The 16,176-nt window shown below is 45.9% G+C and overlaps 3 protein-coding genes across 3 annotated transcripts in view; 2 read left to right on the top strand and 1 right to left on the bottom strand.

Moving 5' to 3' along the window:
* Positions 1–1,503: 1,503 nt before the first annotated feature.
* LOC136947653 (kinesin light chain 1-like) lies at positions 1,504–9,598 on the top strand. The gene is made up of 13 exons (XM_067241780.1): positions 1,504–1,794; positions 2,763–3,011; positions 3,929–4,004; positions 4,312–4,540; positions 5,319–5,406; positions 6,499–6,600; positions 6,764–6,937; positions 7,195–7,294; positions 7,495–7,541; positions 7,706–7,773; positions 7,877–7,985; positions 8,341–8,481; positions 8,912–9,598. The coding sequence occupies exons 1-13, from the start codon at positions 1,504–1,506 to the stop codon at positions 9,071–9,073; spliced, it is 1,836 nt and encodes a 611-aa protein (XP_067097881.1). The 3' UTR covers positions 9,074–9,598.
* A 224-nt stretch (positions 9,599–9,822) lies between these two features.
* On the bottom strand, positions 9,823–12,518 carry xrcc3 (X-ray repair complementing defective repair in Chinese hamster cells 3). Its single transcript, XM_067242251.1, has 7 exons — positions 12,464–12,518; positions 12,062–12,199; positions 11,720–11,932; positions 11,337–11,491; positions 10,773–10,985; positions 10,483–10,529; positions 9,823–10,357 (listed from the first exon to the last, which is right to left on the bottom strand). The coding sequence occupies exons 1-7, from the start codon at positions 12,516–12,518 to the stop codon at positions 10,129–10,131; spliced, it is 1,050 nt and encodes a 349-aa protein (XP_067098352.1). The 3' UTR covers positions 9,823–10,128.
* A 595-nt stretch (positions 12,519–13,113) lies between these two features.
* Positions 13,114–16,176, top strand: part of brf1b (BRF1 RNA polymerase III transcription initiation factor subunit b) — a 46,469-nt gene continuing 43,406 nt past the window's right edge. The window contains exons 1-3 of the mRNA XM_067241443.1: positions 13,114–13,318; positions 13,808–14,012; positions 15,081–15,161. Of these exons, the coding sequence (XP_067097544.1) occupies positions 13,829–14,012; positions 15,081–15,161 (265 nt within the window). The 5' untranslated portion in view covers positions 13,114–13,318; positions 13,808–13,828. The remainder of the gene's footprint in view (positions 13,319–13,807; positions 14,013–15,080; positions 15,162–16,176) is intronic.

Genomic DNA, 16,176 nt, shown 5'->3' with positions numbered 1-16,176 from the left:
TTTAATGGGCAAAGGTTAGGGTATGGGGGCCAAGTGCCAACATGGCCACCAGAGAGGGCCCAAGGTTGGCTGGCTAAATCTCAAATGAAGCAAGCTTTGTGGACATCCACTCCTTTATCCCTTTGGAAGTCAAGTGGAGCCATACGGTGCACAGGGAGGTTTAGAACTGCAAATGAAATCAACTTCCTTTTTGGTTTGGGTCCAGAGATGAATGAAAGGGTTACTAAAATGTCTTCCGTATAGCAAAGCAACAGCATGGAAGCATTCTTTGTCCTGGACCCAGGAAGGGGAATCAGAGTGAGCGTGCATATTTGATCATGTAATAATATCCATGTTCATTTGGTCTTCCATGTGTATATTGCAACTGCTTCTTACCAGTAAATGTCCACACGATTCAAACGTGTACTTATGCAACAGAAGTGAGCCGTTTGGCTTGAATCGAACGTTGTGGCCTGCTCTCCACTGAGTCACTAACTTAGGTGCACTCCCCCTCTCATTCAAGAGGACTTTCGTCCAGCTGTCCTAGTAACTGTTGGCATGGAAGTCTTTGTTGCTGGTGACTAATAGCTTGGGAGCGGGGAGGACAATGTTATCTATCACCTTATCGTCCTCCCCAGCGAAGACTTGCTTGGACAATCAGGATCTTTTAGGGATGTTACGACACCTATAAATGAAATTGCATGTTGCATTTATGAATCCATCTGATGTTTTTCAATCATGTGCATGTTAATGTGGGCTCAAATGCAATGGACCAGAGGTTATGTCGTCGGTCAATGATACCAAATGTACAATATGACTACAGGAAACAACAGTAAAATTCCACAAATAAGACCAGGTCGGACATGCCCAGAACAGCTCCTCTCCTCTAATGAGATGGTTTGCGGTGGGTTCAGTTTTCTCTCCTCCCCCATTATGACAAATTCAGCCCCAAATCAGAAGGGGAGGGGCCGTATAATGGGCCGGTCAGCCCATTGTTGTGTCCCCCGTCCACGACAGCGTTCACAAAAGCATTCTTTGGGTTTAGCCGGCGACCCCCCAGCGGGGGGGTCAGGCAGCTACAGGCAATATCTCATTTTAGCTGAGAACGACACTAGGGTGAGTTTCAGATGGCGTAAATGTATTCGCAACTAATATTTTATTTTGAATAGTTTTGACGTGGATGAATAGTAGTGTGCTTTGTTTGGGCTACTGACTTATGTGAAGTGGTTGAAACGCTGAATCTGGGATTTTGGGGGGAGAATATGGATTCGGGTTTAATGATTGCTCAGATGCAGTTTGCTTACCCCTTGGTCTTTTGGCCCTCATTCAAACATATTGTTTTCGCTCGACGGAAGTGTCACTAAACTGTCGCTAAACGAATATGAACAACAACATGAACAGCGATCCTCTCGAGGATAACAAACGTGAATGTTTGTGGAGCACGACTTCACGACACTTTCAAAGCGCTTGATTGGAACACATCCCTAATAACACCCCCTCTGTCTTGTCACATTCTGTCCTAGGATGCATGAGAATGCGCCCGCCCTTGTGGTCCCTCAGACGGCGTTGCCCGACAGACTCTCCCAGGATGAGATGCTGGCCCAGACCAGACAGGTGATCCAGGGCCTGGAGGCTCTAAGGCAGGAGCACCACTCCCTCCTGGAGGGCTTCCTGGGAAGCCTGAACTGCCTGGAGGAGGAGGGGGAGAAGGAGAACACTGACCCCCATCATGAGGACCGATCCCCGGCGGAGGAGAAGGCCGGAGGGATCCGGCGGTCCCTGGAGACCCTGGAGCTGGGGCTCAGTGAAGCTCAGGTTAGACACTCTGGTGTGAGAATCTCTCCAGGACCAGCGCGGACCTTGAAAACACCATTTAGTCTGTGTTTCTAATGTGACCATAACTCAACACTGTGCCCAACCCTATGGCGCTTTTCCTCAAACAAACAGTCCTGACCAAAACCTGAAGTTAACTGGTTAAGCTTAAGGATCCTATTTGTTGCCGTGCAGTCAAGCTATCTTTGTCTGTGAACAATTAGAATAGTGCTGTCAGAATGTACGAGGGTTAGGGTTGCCATGCAGTGATCTAACTATCCAGGATGTTTTCTGAGCTTGGCTACTTCATGTTGTGGTATTTTCCAAGTTGTGCTTACTTCTTCTTCACTCCTTTTATTTTCATTTCACCTTTAGCCTGTCTGTCTGTTCCCCTAGTTTCTATACCTCTCTGCAGCTTTGCCACTCCAAATGTTTATCTTGACCCTCCCCATTCCTTCTCTCTAACCCTGACTATGAAAGAACATTCTTTAGTTCATTTTAGGCCACCCAGTGATAGAATTAGCCTTAACATTGTCCTTGAGGTAGTTCAATCTTCTCAACAAACAAATTCAGTCTCGCTGATGAATACTCAGAATGTCATTTTCAGTTCCTCACCAAGACTTGAAACAGTTACCCAAGATTGCCATACGTTCAAAAGGTTTTGGGGACGAAAAAGAGAGAGTGTACCGTCAAGGATAAAGTCGTAAAGAAGGGGCCCGGGCAACTTCCTGCATGTCTCCCTATCTCTCTCTCTCTCTCTCTCTCTCTCTCTCTCTCTCTCTCTCTCTCTCTCTCTCTCTCTCCCTGCTTACCTTTCTCTCTCCGCCTGTTTCTGTCAATATAAACAAAGGCCTAAAATGTATCTTAAAGCAATATAGCAATATAAAGTACGTCAAGTTTAGCAGTCAAGAGAGAGTAACAATCTCTACCACACCAATCCAGGTTGCTACTGTATAAAACCTCTCCAACAGGTGTTGCTCGCCCTGTCGGCCCACCTGAGCTCGGTGGAGGCGGAGCGCCACAAGCTCCGTGCCCAGGTGCGCCGGCTGTGCCAGGAGAACCAGTGGCTGAGGGACGAGCTGGCGGGGGCCCAGCGGAGGCTGCAGGAGAGCGAGCAGAATGTGGCGCAGCTGGAGGAGGACCGGAGGCACCTGGAGTTCATGAGCCGCCTCAGGCGCTACGACGACGACGGCGGCGGCGGCGGCAGCCTGTCGACCTCGGTGCGCCTCGCCACCTGTTCCACACATGGAGCCCTTCATGTTACACACGTCTGAATATCAATATATTTAAAACCATTTGGAAAACATAATGTTCTTCTTTCCCGTGGCAATAATGATTGATAGTATCGAGACTGCCCGCACTAGTACTGCAGTCACACCGAAAAATGAATTCACACATTTTGAATGGTATTTTGCATAATACCCCGAAACTATTACAAAACACACACACGAACATAATGTAGATATTGACTCATTGGATGTTTTGGTGTTAAAAGGGAAACCCATGGTCCAGCGGAACTGGAATAAAATGAGTTTTTAAAGTTGGTAGCAAGATGCCTCACAAGGACAGACTCTTCACAGATGGGTAGACGGAAATAGAATGTTTGAACACATTCCCAACCAAACACCTTGGTTCCCAGAACAATCTATCATGCCTACAGACACCATCCCAACATTTCCTGGATCAGGACTGAAGGGCTCTTTTCTCGCCAAAACATTCCAGGAGCAGTCCAAAAACAACACTTATCTGAATAGTCGTGAATCCTTTCTTGGGTTTCTCTGCGAGCAAGTCTTAACCCTTGTGTTATCTTCGGGTCATTCTGACCCATCAGTCATTGTGACCCACCTTCGTATTGCGACAAATTTACCTCATACAAAAACAAAGTGAAGCATTTTCTTTTAACTGTCGGGCTGTCTCAGACCCCCCACATTGGAATGGTTAAAAGAAAATTCTTTTTATTTGTTTTTGTATTGGGTAAAATTGGGTAAACACAACGATGGTTCGTTATGAACCTTTGGGTCATGTGACCTGAAGGCAGCACGAGGGTTAAGGTCTTAGGCCAATGAATCACAATGCACCAAGGTTCATACTGTTACGTTCAGATAGTTTCAATACTGTTCTACTTTTGATTCACCAGGGAGAAAATGACTCTAGCAAGGAGACACTGGAAGACCTCTTCCCGAATGAGGAGGAGGAGGAGCAGGGTCATGCCAGTAAGCTCTGGGTGGGATGTGGAATTAGAGACATTACATAAATGTAACCTAATCAAAATCCTCTATGGTATTAAGATGACTTACAGTGGCTCGAAAACATTCCCATTCATAGAGCATGTTATTGCGTTACAGTAAAGCTAGAAGCTACGGCAAATAGAAATGTTGCAATCATAAAAGTAATACAATTACTCCTGCCATTGGACTCATTTGTTTATCTCAAATTGCATCAGTTTGAAGTTACAAAACCGATAATCTAACCTGAGCTCGACTCATTTCTTGTTTCATGTTTTTCGTTCCGTTTTTCCAGTACAGCAGAGCAGCTGCAGCGCGGGCATGGCTGCGGCCCAGCAAGGGGGCTACGAGATCCCAGCTCGTCTCAGGACCCTCCACAACCTGGTGATCCAGTACGCCTCCCAGGGCCGCTACGAGGTGGCCGTGCCCCTCTGCAAGCAGGCCCTGGAGGACCTGGAGAAGACCTCTGGGCACGACCACCCCGACGTTGCCACCATGCTCAACATCCTAGCGCTCGTCTACAGGTAAGGGTGGTGGGGGGGGGGGGGGGTTACACGCAAGGTTAGCCACCCGCTCACTGATCCTCTTATTTCCATCCCCCCTCCTCCACCTTTTCAAGGCGGACCGAGCAGGAAACAAGTTGACCATTTTCATAGGTTTCCCACAGAGTACAATAGGTTAGCAAGGCTAAGCTTTCAAATAGGAGGGTCTGCAAATACAGAGCGCTAATATCAGGTGTCGCATCAGAGCAGAGTTGCACGTTATCATGTAGGCCGTCTAGTTGTATTTGGGAGGCCTCTCTGGGAGAAAGCCGCATGCACATGATCTAAGTGTCATTTTCTGCACCTGTACCTGCACCTACCTGACAACTTAAGCCATTCCATTCACAGTAGTAAGGCTGGATAAAGCTCCTTACCGTAGGGTCAATCTGTTCATAAGAAAAATCAATCTTATGTGTTAATCTGAAGTAGAAAAGTAAAGCTATAGAATTTATGTAATCAAATTTCACCCATCATTGTCATATCTGTCAATGTATTCGGTAAACATAGCCTAAAGATGTAAGCCTAATGATGTATGCCTAATGATGTATGCCCAGAGTAAAACTATCCTTACTGGAGATGACAACTCCCTTTAAAGAAAATGGTGGGACTCAACCTGACTTAAACCTTGAAGGACAGTGACTTTACTCCTCTGAAATAGATACCCAGTAGTTGTTTACACCGGCCATGCTCTGGCAACCCCTGAGGTTTCCCTGGGGATAGCACGGTAACCAAGCCCTCCACCCCTCTCCTTGACTTCCAGAGACCAAAACAAGTACAAGGAGGCAGCCAACCTGCTCAACGACTCGCTGTCCGTACGGGAGAGGACCCTGGGCAGGGATCACCCAGCCGTGAGTGTGTTGGGGGGGGTATGAGGGTCTGTATGTTAGTGCAGGTGAGTGTGTTGGGGCGGGATGAGGGTCTGTATGTTAGTGCAGGTGAGTGTGTTGGGGGGGGGGGGGGGGGGTGAGGGTCTGTATGTTAGTGCAGGTGAGTGTGTTGGGGGGGGTATGAGGGTCTGTATGTTAGTGCAGGTGAGTGTGTTGGGGGGGGGGTGAGGGTCTGTATGTTAGTGCAGGTGAGTGTGTTGGGGGGGGGGGGGTGAGGGTCTGTATGTTAGTGCAGGTGAGTGTGTTGGGGTGGGATGAGGGTCTGTATGTTAGTGCAGGTGAGTGTGTTGGGGCGGGATGAGGGTCTGTATGTTAGTGCAGGTGAGTGTGTTGGGGGGGGGGGGATGAGGGTCTGTATGTTAGTGCAGGTGAGTGTGTAGGGGCGGGATGAGGGTCTGTATGTTAGTGCAGGTGAGTGTGTTGGGGTGGGATGAGGGTCTGTATGTTAGTGCAGGTGAGTGTGTTGGGGGGGGGGGGGTGAGGGTCTGTATGTTAGTGCAGGTGAGTGTGTTGGGGCGGGATGAGGGTCTGTATGTTAGTGCAGGTGAGTGTGTTGGGGCGGGATGAGGGTCTGTATGTTAGTGCAGGTGAGTGTGTTGGGGGGGGGGGATGAGGGTCTGTATGTTAGTGCAGGTGAGTGTGTTGGGGCGGGATGAGGGTCTGTATGTTAGTGCAGGTGAGTGTGTTGCAGGCAGTTCATGCTAACAAAACAATGTAACGTGTCCAAGTGCACCTGTGGTTCAGAAGACATTCCACTGAACAACTTAAATAGCCTTGGCAAACAATTTATATTTCAAACTGTCTGACATCAATTGGAAAAGCCCCCTAATATACAGGCAAATAGTTTCACTTCCAAGAAAAAAATATGTCTGTATTTGGGCCTACTGGTTCCAGGAATCCTGGCTCTTTGGATGACGACACCATCTACCATGAAACCTCCTGTTGTGTTTTCTCAGTACTCAGAGTGACTGACCTGGAGGTTGTGTTTGTGTTGTTGGCCCCTCTGCTGATGCCGACGCCCCCTCTCCCCTCTCCTCTCCTCTCTCCTCTCAGGTAGCCGCTACGCTCAACAACCTGGCTGTGCTCTACGGGAAGAGTGGCCAGTACAAGGAGGCCGAGCCTCTGTGCAAACGAGCCCTGGAGATCAGAGAGATGGTGGGGGCTCACGTTTATGTGTGTGTGTGTGTGTGTGTGCGTGTACTGGGTAAATGTGAATACGCATACAAAGCAGTCTGTGAAGATCCACATCCTCCATTGATAAATGTACAGCCTTACATCCAAGCCCTCTTGCTTTACCGACGCGTTCCTGTGCACGCAGATGTTGGGTAAGGAGCACCCCGATGTGGCCAAGCAGCTGAACAACCTGGCCTTACTGTGTCAGAACCAGGGGAAGTACAGCGAGGTGGAGCAGTACTACCAACGAGCCCTGCACATCTACCAGATGAGACTGGGCCCCGACGACCCCAACGTGGTCAAGACTAAGAACAACCTGGTGAGAGGCCCGCCACGGGGTTTCATTCTGCTAAATGTGTCCCTTCCCTGTGCGCTCGTTCACCACCCTGTAGACATCGGAGGGCACGTCGGCGCCGCGGGATACCGTCAGGAGACACACGAGGACACGTGGGAGACGACTGCTCCGAGGATGATGAATCTCCAATAGCGTTTCGCTAATGCGAGACGTTCTGGGGAATGATGTGCTACTGTGCTTCATGTGCGACGCTCATGAGAATCGATGTCATCCCCTCTCAGGCGTCGTGTCACTTGAAACAGGGAAAATACAAACAAGCAGAGGCACTGTACAAAGAGATCCTCACTCACGCTCACATGAAGATGAACGATTCCACGAATGGTAAATGACAGTGCCTATGGACGCATTCATAAACACATTTGTGCCACTGAAACAGTATATCTCTACGTTTGAATCGTCTTTATAATAAATAACAAAGTCTCCTTACAATAAATGATTCGTTACTTGAATGCGATTTACCAGCCGTTGCTTGTCTGACAACACTTGATTAGTAATGTGTCTCTTTCTGTCCGTCCATCCAGGAGAGGACAAACCTATCTGGATGCAGGCGGAAGAGAGGGAGGAAAATGTTAGCACTTTGTTATAACCCTTCGCAAGTTTGTTTTTTCTTTCTTTCTGGTCTCCTTTTTTTGGTTGGGACAAAAAAATGCTCAAAGGTCTTACAGTTCCTAGTATCAAAACCTGTGAAGTGAGTCGGTGACAATCCAAACAGTTGGGATGTGTTCCTCTCAGGGCAAACCGAGCGACGTCCCTTCTTTAAAACACCGAGGAGTCTGGGACAGAACGGGCACCGTCGACAGGTCAGTCCTCCGCACCTCCACCGCCAAATCCGTCACCACAGTTCCCAGGGCGTCTTAGAAGCGGACGATCACGTTTCGCACACTCCCCATCCTGTGCCCATAGTGCCGTCATGACGAGCACCCTGAGGAACTTGGGCGCCCTCTACAGGCGGCAGGGGAAACTGGAGGCAGCCGAGACGCTGGAAGAGGCAGCCACCGTCAGCCCCAAACAAGTATGTCTGGGTTTAATGTCAGATAGGTCGTTTAGAGGTACGCTAGAGCTCTATTGATGAACACCTGCCTGCTTGTACTGTTGCACTGCAGGTTGAGACTCAACACACAAATTATATTCTACATTTAACAAATTATATGTTATTAATGGACCTGACTACAATTGCAACATAACATATTTGAATTGAAAAGAAGAGTACAAAAAACGGATTGAACATAGATGTACTTTCTTTGTGATCCCAATAAGCAGGTCGAATTGTGCAGATGTGTTTGCTTGCATTGATCGTATCCCAAACACATTCAGTGGATAACTGTTTTGTCTTGCATGTGTGTGTGTGTGCTTGATTCGGACCAAAGCCCTGTGTGCCGACGCAGAAGGGAAGTGATGCGGCCCTCATGCAGAAGCAGAGCAGCAGTGAGTCTCTCAGCTCGGAGATGATGGTGAAATATGGCCTGCACGGCGGAGAAGAGGTTAGCATGAGCCTGGAATGGAACGGGGTAAGGAGATCGAATTAGAGAGCAATACCGGGCCGAGCTCCAATGTTTTAAGTCAACTTCAACTCAGTGTTTTGCCAGCACTTTTAGGACCGTAGTTTAAAATAAATGTTTTACAATAAGTAGAACTTGTCTGATAACCATTCTCATCATCATCATTCAGTATGTGCATTTGTCTTCACCAGACTGTGTGTGCGGGATGTGTGTGTGTCTTCACCAGACTGTGTGTACAGTATGTGTGTGTGTCTTCACCAGACTGTGTGTACAGGATGTGTGTGTACAGTATGTGTGTGTGTCTTCACCAGACTGTGTACAGGACGTGTGTCTTCACCAGACTGTGTGTACAGGACGTGTGTGTGTGTGTTCACCAGACTGTGTGTGCAGTATGTGTGTGTACAGGATGTGTGTGTGATCCCTGCTCCCTCTGCCTCAGGATGGTCTGGGCTCGTTGAAGCGCAGCGGCTCCCTCAGTAAGATCCGCGCCTCCCTGCGTCGGAGCAGCGAGAAGCTGGTGCGGAGGCTCAAGGGAGGCGGAGGGGGGGTCAGCCCTGGGAACGGGGCCGCACGGAAGGCTGAGCCCAAACTCCCCGAATGACCGTGCCACAAACCCATGGAAGTGTCACGAGAGGAATTCTTTCGGTGGTTTTAGAGGGGAATGTGGGGGATATTTTGTATTAAAAACAAGTCTAACCATTCGGCCTGCACAAGTGTTACCTTGGATGAGACCCGTGAGGGTTGCTCGTTTGAGTTGCCCGTCTGTGTCTTCCAGCATTCATTGAGTCAGTCTGATAAATGTGAAGTGTGGGTGCCGACCCACTTTCTTTTGAAGGGTTTAGCATTTTAACCACTGTTGGGATACTCACTACACTGCTCTGCGTGGCCAAGTAAAATGCTGACAGACAGCCGAAAATTAAAGGGTTAAAGAGACTGCAGACTATTTAGACATACAACAAAATGAACAGCGCATCGCCTTTTTACCAAGTTGCCATTTTAATGTCTTGCGAAGTTGTTTTCTTTATATCAAATATATTAAGTAATATTAGTGTCGACTGAGTGGATCCGTGTATTTTATCTGCAGAAGGGATGAAAGTCATCCTTTTTCAATTATTTCAAATAAATATGTTGTAACCATATTTTACCACAGTAATTTCTCTGGCTCTTCGTTTTTTAATCTCAAATGCTTGTCACAGCCGGAGAAAATCCTTCCCTGACTCTGGTCTAGGTTTAATGTTGCATTTGATGATTAATATCTAGCATTTGCACATTAATGAGGGGAGTTCTTCAAAATATATTATTTATTTATCATGCAAAAATTCTTTCGGTAGATTATGCATGATGGATGAACAGAGGAACAGGTTCAAAAATCAGATAAAAGCCCAAATATTGTGACGGAACGTAGTGCTACAGAGGAATGATAAAAAAACAACCTAAACAACAATCTATGTCAAAATTTGAAGCATCAGTCTTTGGTCGTACTACCTTGCTCACTGGCAAACTCCCTCTAGTAAACGCCTTCAACCATGTTCATGACCTATATAATTCAGGATGGACAGTGACATTGGTGGTGATCAGAATAAGAATTTGCTCACTATCAAAGAGAATCTTCTTGAACCCCCATCAGACCAATGTCTTTGAGCCAAACTTAATAGGTCACTGACCAGGGTCTGTACTTGACAGTCCCCTCACTCCTTCCTCATAGACCCCACACAGACAGCCAGCCTGTGGCAGATGGGGAGCGAACACCACCTCCAGCCTGCGGGGGGCGCTGTCCTGGGTCCCTGAGCCCGTGCTGCCCTGCAGGCGTCTCAGCATCAGTCTCACCAGCACCAGGTTGGCCCAGGCCATGCCTAGAGCAGGCAGCACCTTGCTGTTGACTAGACTGGGGGACAACAGTGATTATAGGCAGGCTGGGCACAAACACACACAAGCACATGACTGAAAACGACGCACATTCATTGGTCTTGTACGGTAACGATGCTTGTATTGATCGGGACTGGTGCTCACCCAAAATTGCAGCGTGCTTGATCAGATTCGTCAATAACATCAGTCACCTAAGAAGAAAAAACATATTAGTTCCGTAAAAAGGCCTGCACTTTGTGAACATAACTAATCGAAAGGGTATAAGACAATTCACAGTCCATGATGACCAAAGGTGCGATAGATGATTTCATGTATAAAACAACATCCACCACGCTATTACATGGCAAGGCGATGCGTAATGAAGAATACAAAAGCACTTTGTATTCTAGCGTATACTGTATACTGTTGGAATATATACGACAAGGCCCGTCTACCTGGTTGATGCACAGGACGGGCGCATTATAACTGTGACTCAACCGGTGGAGAGTGCCCGCCAGGGTCTGCATGTGGCGGGCTCTCTCTGCCGCCTCGTCCGCCTGGAACTCGCTGCGGAACAATGCGGCCACCGAGTCGACCACCACCAGCCTCACCAGGCCTCTGGAGAGCAAAACGGGCACCCGCTGAGACACGCAGACCTGCAGCGCCCCCTAGCGGGGACACAACACACGACACAGCAGTGTCAATACAGCTATTCTGTATATTCACTCGTGAACACAAGGTATTTCAAGCAAAGGATTTGATCAATCTGGAGAGTTGACAGTCAGACAGTAGAACAATGGTTTTAGCAGTAACCCAGAGCTCTAAATACACCAAAATGAGAAAAACAAGTCTGTCAGGAATCAGGATGTTATAATGAATGTTCATGTATTGAAATAGTGTTGCACCTTACGAGAAAATAATAAGAATAGTCTTTCTTTGAATTGGAACACAATATGGGTAACATTGAGGGAGTTCCAACGCTAGGTGTCTATGAGACTGCTGCTACATTAGGGTCTTACCAAATCAGCGGCGTGCTCTATGTAAATATTGTCCGAGAAGCGGATACTGCGGATGAGGGTCTGCGGGAGCTCGGGCCTCAGGAGAGACTGCTGGGTAATGAGCTGTCGGAGTCGCTTGATGGGAAAAGAATCCTCTGTGCAGATATAGACGGCACCTACATGTGCAGAAACACAGAACATGCTATGTTCATGTAAAGATGATCAAATAGGTCCAATGAATCTTCAAGGTGCAATGAATCTTTCCAGCTGAATGTAGCCTGCCATAGTTTAGATAAAAAGGATTAGGAACAAGTACACACTTCTTAGCTTAACTTGTTTACGTAAGGTACTACAGGTGCCTTATAATAACCACGTTAAGATGGTGAATTCACCATTACACTCACCTGAACCAAGCCCCCCATACTCTTGAGGATATTGTACTGAAAGACTAAGCTGCAATCCAAACTGGGTCTTCCCCGTGCCACTCTCTCCTGCAAGTTCTGTGATGCCACACAAAGGGATACCACCTCGTAGGAAGGAATCCAAAACAGGGCAGGCCAAAGTCAATCTGTGCCCGGGCTCCAAAGAAAGGCATTCACCGCGCTGTAGCTGTAAGGCTGCAAAGTTATCGATAAATATCAGCAAGTAATTGAGTGTTTATAATAATAAGTAGTCGTTTGCAGACACGTTTTAAATGGAAGCGGTTTTGCTATTTAGAACATATTTGTAATTTATACATCTCTTACCCGTTGTAGGTGGACGTCTGCGGAGAGAGGAAGCAACAACTGCGAGCAGGTGTTTGACGTCGCACTTGGACAAGTTGGCAAGTCGCTGCAGATCATGACCCGAATGACAGAGAATCTCTCTTGCTGATTTAAAGTTGGCTAAGTAGTGAAGACATCATCACAATTACTTTTCTACGAAACACTATGTTGGAGAGTAGTTCCACCACAGTTAGTTATTCAGGTTGCTATTTAATTAGGCTGCAGGTCGTATTAGCAACTCCAGACAGTATAATGTACAATCAGATCATTTGCAGTCTTGTCATGTAATTAACGACATGATTTAGGCGAGTAAAGTAGCCTACCTTCCCAACCCAACACTGACAACACAAACATATAGGCTATGACGAGAAACAGCTTGCGTACCTTTCTTTAAACCGGATATTATTCTCGGACTGAGCTCCAGATCTTCCCAATTCATATTTCCACAAACATCACGTCTTTACTAGAGCTACACCGCAGAGGTCTGCATAGCACTCATGAACAAATAGTCCAGGTTTCAATAGTAAATTGAAACCTGCTTGCTAGCTATGAATCCCCTTTCGTTTACGTTATAGCAGTGTTTACGTAGAGTAGAAGCAATTATAAATTGAAACAAAATTAGTTTAGAGACAGAGGAAAAGTAGAATAGAGACCTAATGACGAATATGTTATGTTTGGACTGTTGCAGAAATTCTTCAAAACACCCGCCAATGACATCATCATATCGCGCACTCTGTGTCTGGAAACAATGGTAGTAGCCACGTTAGGGGTGCACAGTAAAATAATATTTTAGAAATTGATTTTTAACAACAATAATAATGTAATAAATCGTTTATATCCCTTAAAAACATTTTAATATATGATATAATCAAAATTATTGATCATTTTAATCATCTGCACGTACAAATAATCAACAACAACCTTTAGCACCCCTCTAACTTGTGAGTTTGTCCAGGTCTTGGAAAGTTACGTCATGTTAAGTGGACTTCTGCAAAAGTCAAAACATTGGATCAGTCTAGCATCTTGGTGGATTGTACAATTTATGACCAAATGGATATGTTACAATTAAAACACAAAGTCCATTTATTATTAAATGTTAGCTATACAGAATGCAAGCAATAATGCTCCTATGCAATTAGAAACGAAGAAAAAAATTACTGACTAGCTAGAGTCTCAAGCCTTTTACCTGCAAAGCTTTGGTCGTCGTCTGACGGAAACTATTCAGCCGCAGCGCCGTTGGTAAGTTGCTAAAGCTAGTTAGATAGCTACTTACATATGCAATATAAACAGCTTAGCCCATTCAAACTTTAACTAGCTATATTATTTTACATGCATTGATGCAATGAAAACTATTTCCTTACATACTGTAAGTGGGCGTGTTATAACCTATATGGGCGCGTGCTGACGTTTAACAACACCGCGTCCATGATCCAAACACCAGCTTTCGATTAAAGTCAATAAACTGTATATCCGTTTAGTTGCAACCACAATCTATGTTAGTATAACGCTCCAAAGTATAGATACCATGGTGATTTTATTCAGATTGAGACTGTAATTAACTATGAATACATGAGGAAGTAAGTGCCTATAATAAAACATTACAAAACCTTTATGGTCTTTGAAACATGCAAATGTAAACGTCCAGGCTTTCTGCAGACCAGGGCACCCCTTACATGTCTGCATTGGACTTCTAAAGTTTCAAACTGACCTTGCTCTCATTTGAAATAGGTTTATCACCAGGCAGTCAACATGACGTCACGTGTATGCAAGAACTGTGGCTGCTCCGATATCGATCTCGACCAGGCTCGGGGCAATGCTGTTTGCACAAGCTGTGGGTCTGTCTTGGAGGACAACATCATTGTGTCTGAGGTGCAGTTTGTCGAGGGCAGCGGCGGGATATCATCGGCCGTGGGGCAGTTCGTCTCTGCAGACGGTAAGACCTCCTTGCAGGGCCTATTGAAATCGGGATACCCATACTACCATACTGTACTATATAGTATTCCAGAAAAAGATTCACTTTAAGCATTTTGGTGTGCACATTTACATTTTACATTTACATTTAGTCATTTAGCAGACGCTCTTATCCAGAGCGACTTACAGTAAGTACAGGGACATTCCCCCGAGGCAAGTAGGGTGAAGTGCCTTGCCCAAGGACACAACGTCATTTGGCACAGCCGGGAATCGAACTGGTAACCTTCAGATTACTAGCCCGACTCCCTCACCGCTCAGCCATCTGACTCCCTGCACACTGTAGTAGGACATCCTGGTGTCCATGGGATACTGCATTTGACACAACCTACGATGCATTGGGACATACACATATTTTTTTTCTGGCTTACTAGGTCAAATAGTATGGGTGTTAGGATGCACCCTTAGTATGCATCCGGTCACATTTTTTGCAGTGTTGTAAATTGCAGAACGTTTGACTGAACTTCCATTTTCATTATAGCACGCTATGGTTGTGTCGTTTATCGAGGCTCACATACACTGAAATAAACAGAATATTTGACCGTTTACACATTTAGTGAGACAGTAATAGAAGCAAAGTTCATACTATTATTGATGTTGTCAGCTTCTAACCAGCAGATGGAGACAAATTGTTGTATATTGCTGCTTGGAAGAGAGCCTGATCTGGGCTAGTTGGGCTGGTAGCCAGCAGGTGGCAACAAAAGTATTTCCTTTACACTGTAAGAATACACCTCTGTGGTGGGCATTGTAAACAATAAAGTACAGTAAATCTTTGTTTATGAAAATGTTTTTTAAGTAATTGACACTGACACTTAAATACAATTTGAAATGACTCATCAGCGGTGTTATCGTGCAAACGTTGTCCTTCTTTCTTCGTATTTCTTCATGAATCTTTCAACAGAGACAGCGTCATTTTTAATGCATGACCGCACTACAAGACATTGACAAGAATTTTAGGATTCCGATTAATAGCTCGATTCCCTAACCGCTCAGCCATCTGACTTGTGTTGTGTAATTTCCTGCTGTCTCTCAGGTCCAGTCAAAGCTCCGCTCCTGGGCACAGGGTTTCACACCAGTATTGGGAAGGAGTCACGTGCTCAGACGCTACAGAACGGTGAGTTCTTCACAGTCCAGTCCCAACTCTTACGTTCAACTGGGACTTGCTCAGCATGCCGAAGGCATCCGTGCTCCTTACCGATCTTCATATCAGTTTTAAGTAATACATCAGCAATTTATCTCCTCGCTCATCTCCACTTTCACATAATCTTCGCCATCTGATTGGAAAAGTTAGGGACGGAAAGAGTGAGGAAGAGAGTGAGAGAAAAAGAGAGAGAGAGAGTGAGGGGGGGGGGGGAGAGCGAGGGGGTGGGGGGGGGGAGAGATGAACAGATTAGATTACATTTCTCACTGTGGTCTCCGAGCATACACCACACCTGGGTTGCCTCCACCAGATGAACACACACACCCACACACACGCACACAAACGTTCGCACACAAAACTCACAGTCACTTATCATTCACACTCATGCACACACAGATGGGTCCAGCTGCACAAACAGGATGCCAAACACCACTGCTGGGACATCGGGCTGTTTCGGTTCCGTTGACCTCCGTGGTTTATTTGCAGCAGAAAGGTTGATCTAATAAACACATTATTGCGTTATGGAAAATGAGGCAGAGATACAGTGGCTCTGTGTTTTATAGGCGTTTACTTTTTACCCATCTGCCTCAAGAGTGTCAAAAGACTCAAGGCGCTTGTTGTATTTTTATGGAGACACTTTAGCAGATACATTGCACAGGATTGTGTATAGTCTTGCTAATTTCGAACACTCGTACATTAATGGGCGTCTGAATTCAAGTCATATGGCTTCCATTGAGTTTTCGTTCACTTGTAATTTTTTATATAGCCTATGTATTTTTTTAAATATATATACATTATTTTTAACTAGTACTATTATTATGTACTGGTTATATTGTTAAATATAATCCTAGATAAGAGTATTATTCACCACTACACATTAATACAGGTCAGTAGAGCCATATAACTAGTATAGCAGTGAGACAGAAAACAGCAGTGTGTAGGGCAGAGATGTACAGAGACAGCCCATACTCCAGTCTGGTTATGTAAC

This window comes from Osmerus mordax, chromosome 8 (genome assembly GCF_038355195.1).
Source record: "Osmerus mordax isolate fOsmMor3 chromosome 8, fOsmMor3.pri, whole genome shotgun sequence".
Lineage (NCBI taxonomy): Eukaryota > Metazoa > Chordata > Actinopteri > Osmeriformes > Osmeridae > Osmerus > Osmerus mordax.
This window is presented reverse-complemented; position numbering and strand designations above follow the sequence as displayed.

Coding starts and splice junctions, on each gene's coding strand:
- xrcc3 (XM_067242251.1), bottom strand. CDS start 12,518: ATGAATTGGGAAGATCTGGAGCTCAGTCCGAGAATAATATCCGGTTTA. Junction 12,200..12,463: donor AATATCCGGTTTAAAGAAAG/GTACGCAAGCTG, acceptor TTCACTACTTAG/CCAACTTTAAATCAGCAAGA. Junction 10,986..11,336: donor TAGAGCACGCCGCTGATTTG/GTAAGACCCTAA, acceptor TGTCCCCGCTAG/GGGGCGCTGCAGGTCTGCGT.
- LOC136947653 (XM_067241780.1), top strand. CDS start 1,504: ATGCATGAGAATGCGCCCGCCCTTGTGGTCCCTCAGACGGCGTTGCCC. Junction 1,795..2,762: donor TGGGGCTCAGTGAAGCTCAG/GTTAGACACTCT, acceptor CCTCTCCAACAG/GTGTTGCTCGCCCTGTCGGC. Junction 7,542..7,705: donor CGGAAGAGAGGGAGGAAAAT/GTTAGCACTTTG, acceptor TGTTCCTCTCAG/GGCAAACCGAGCGACGTCCC.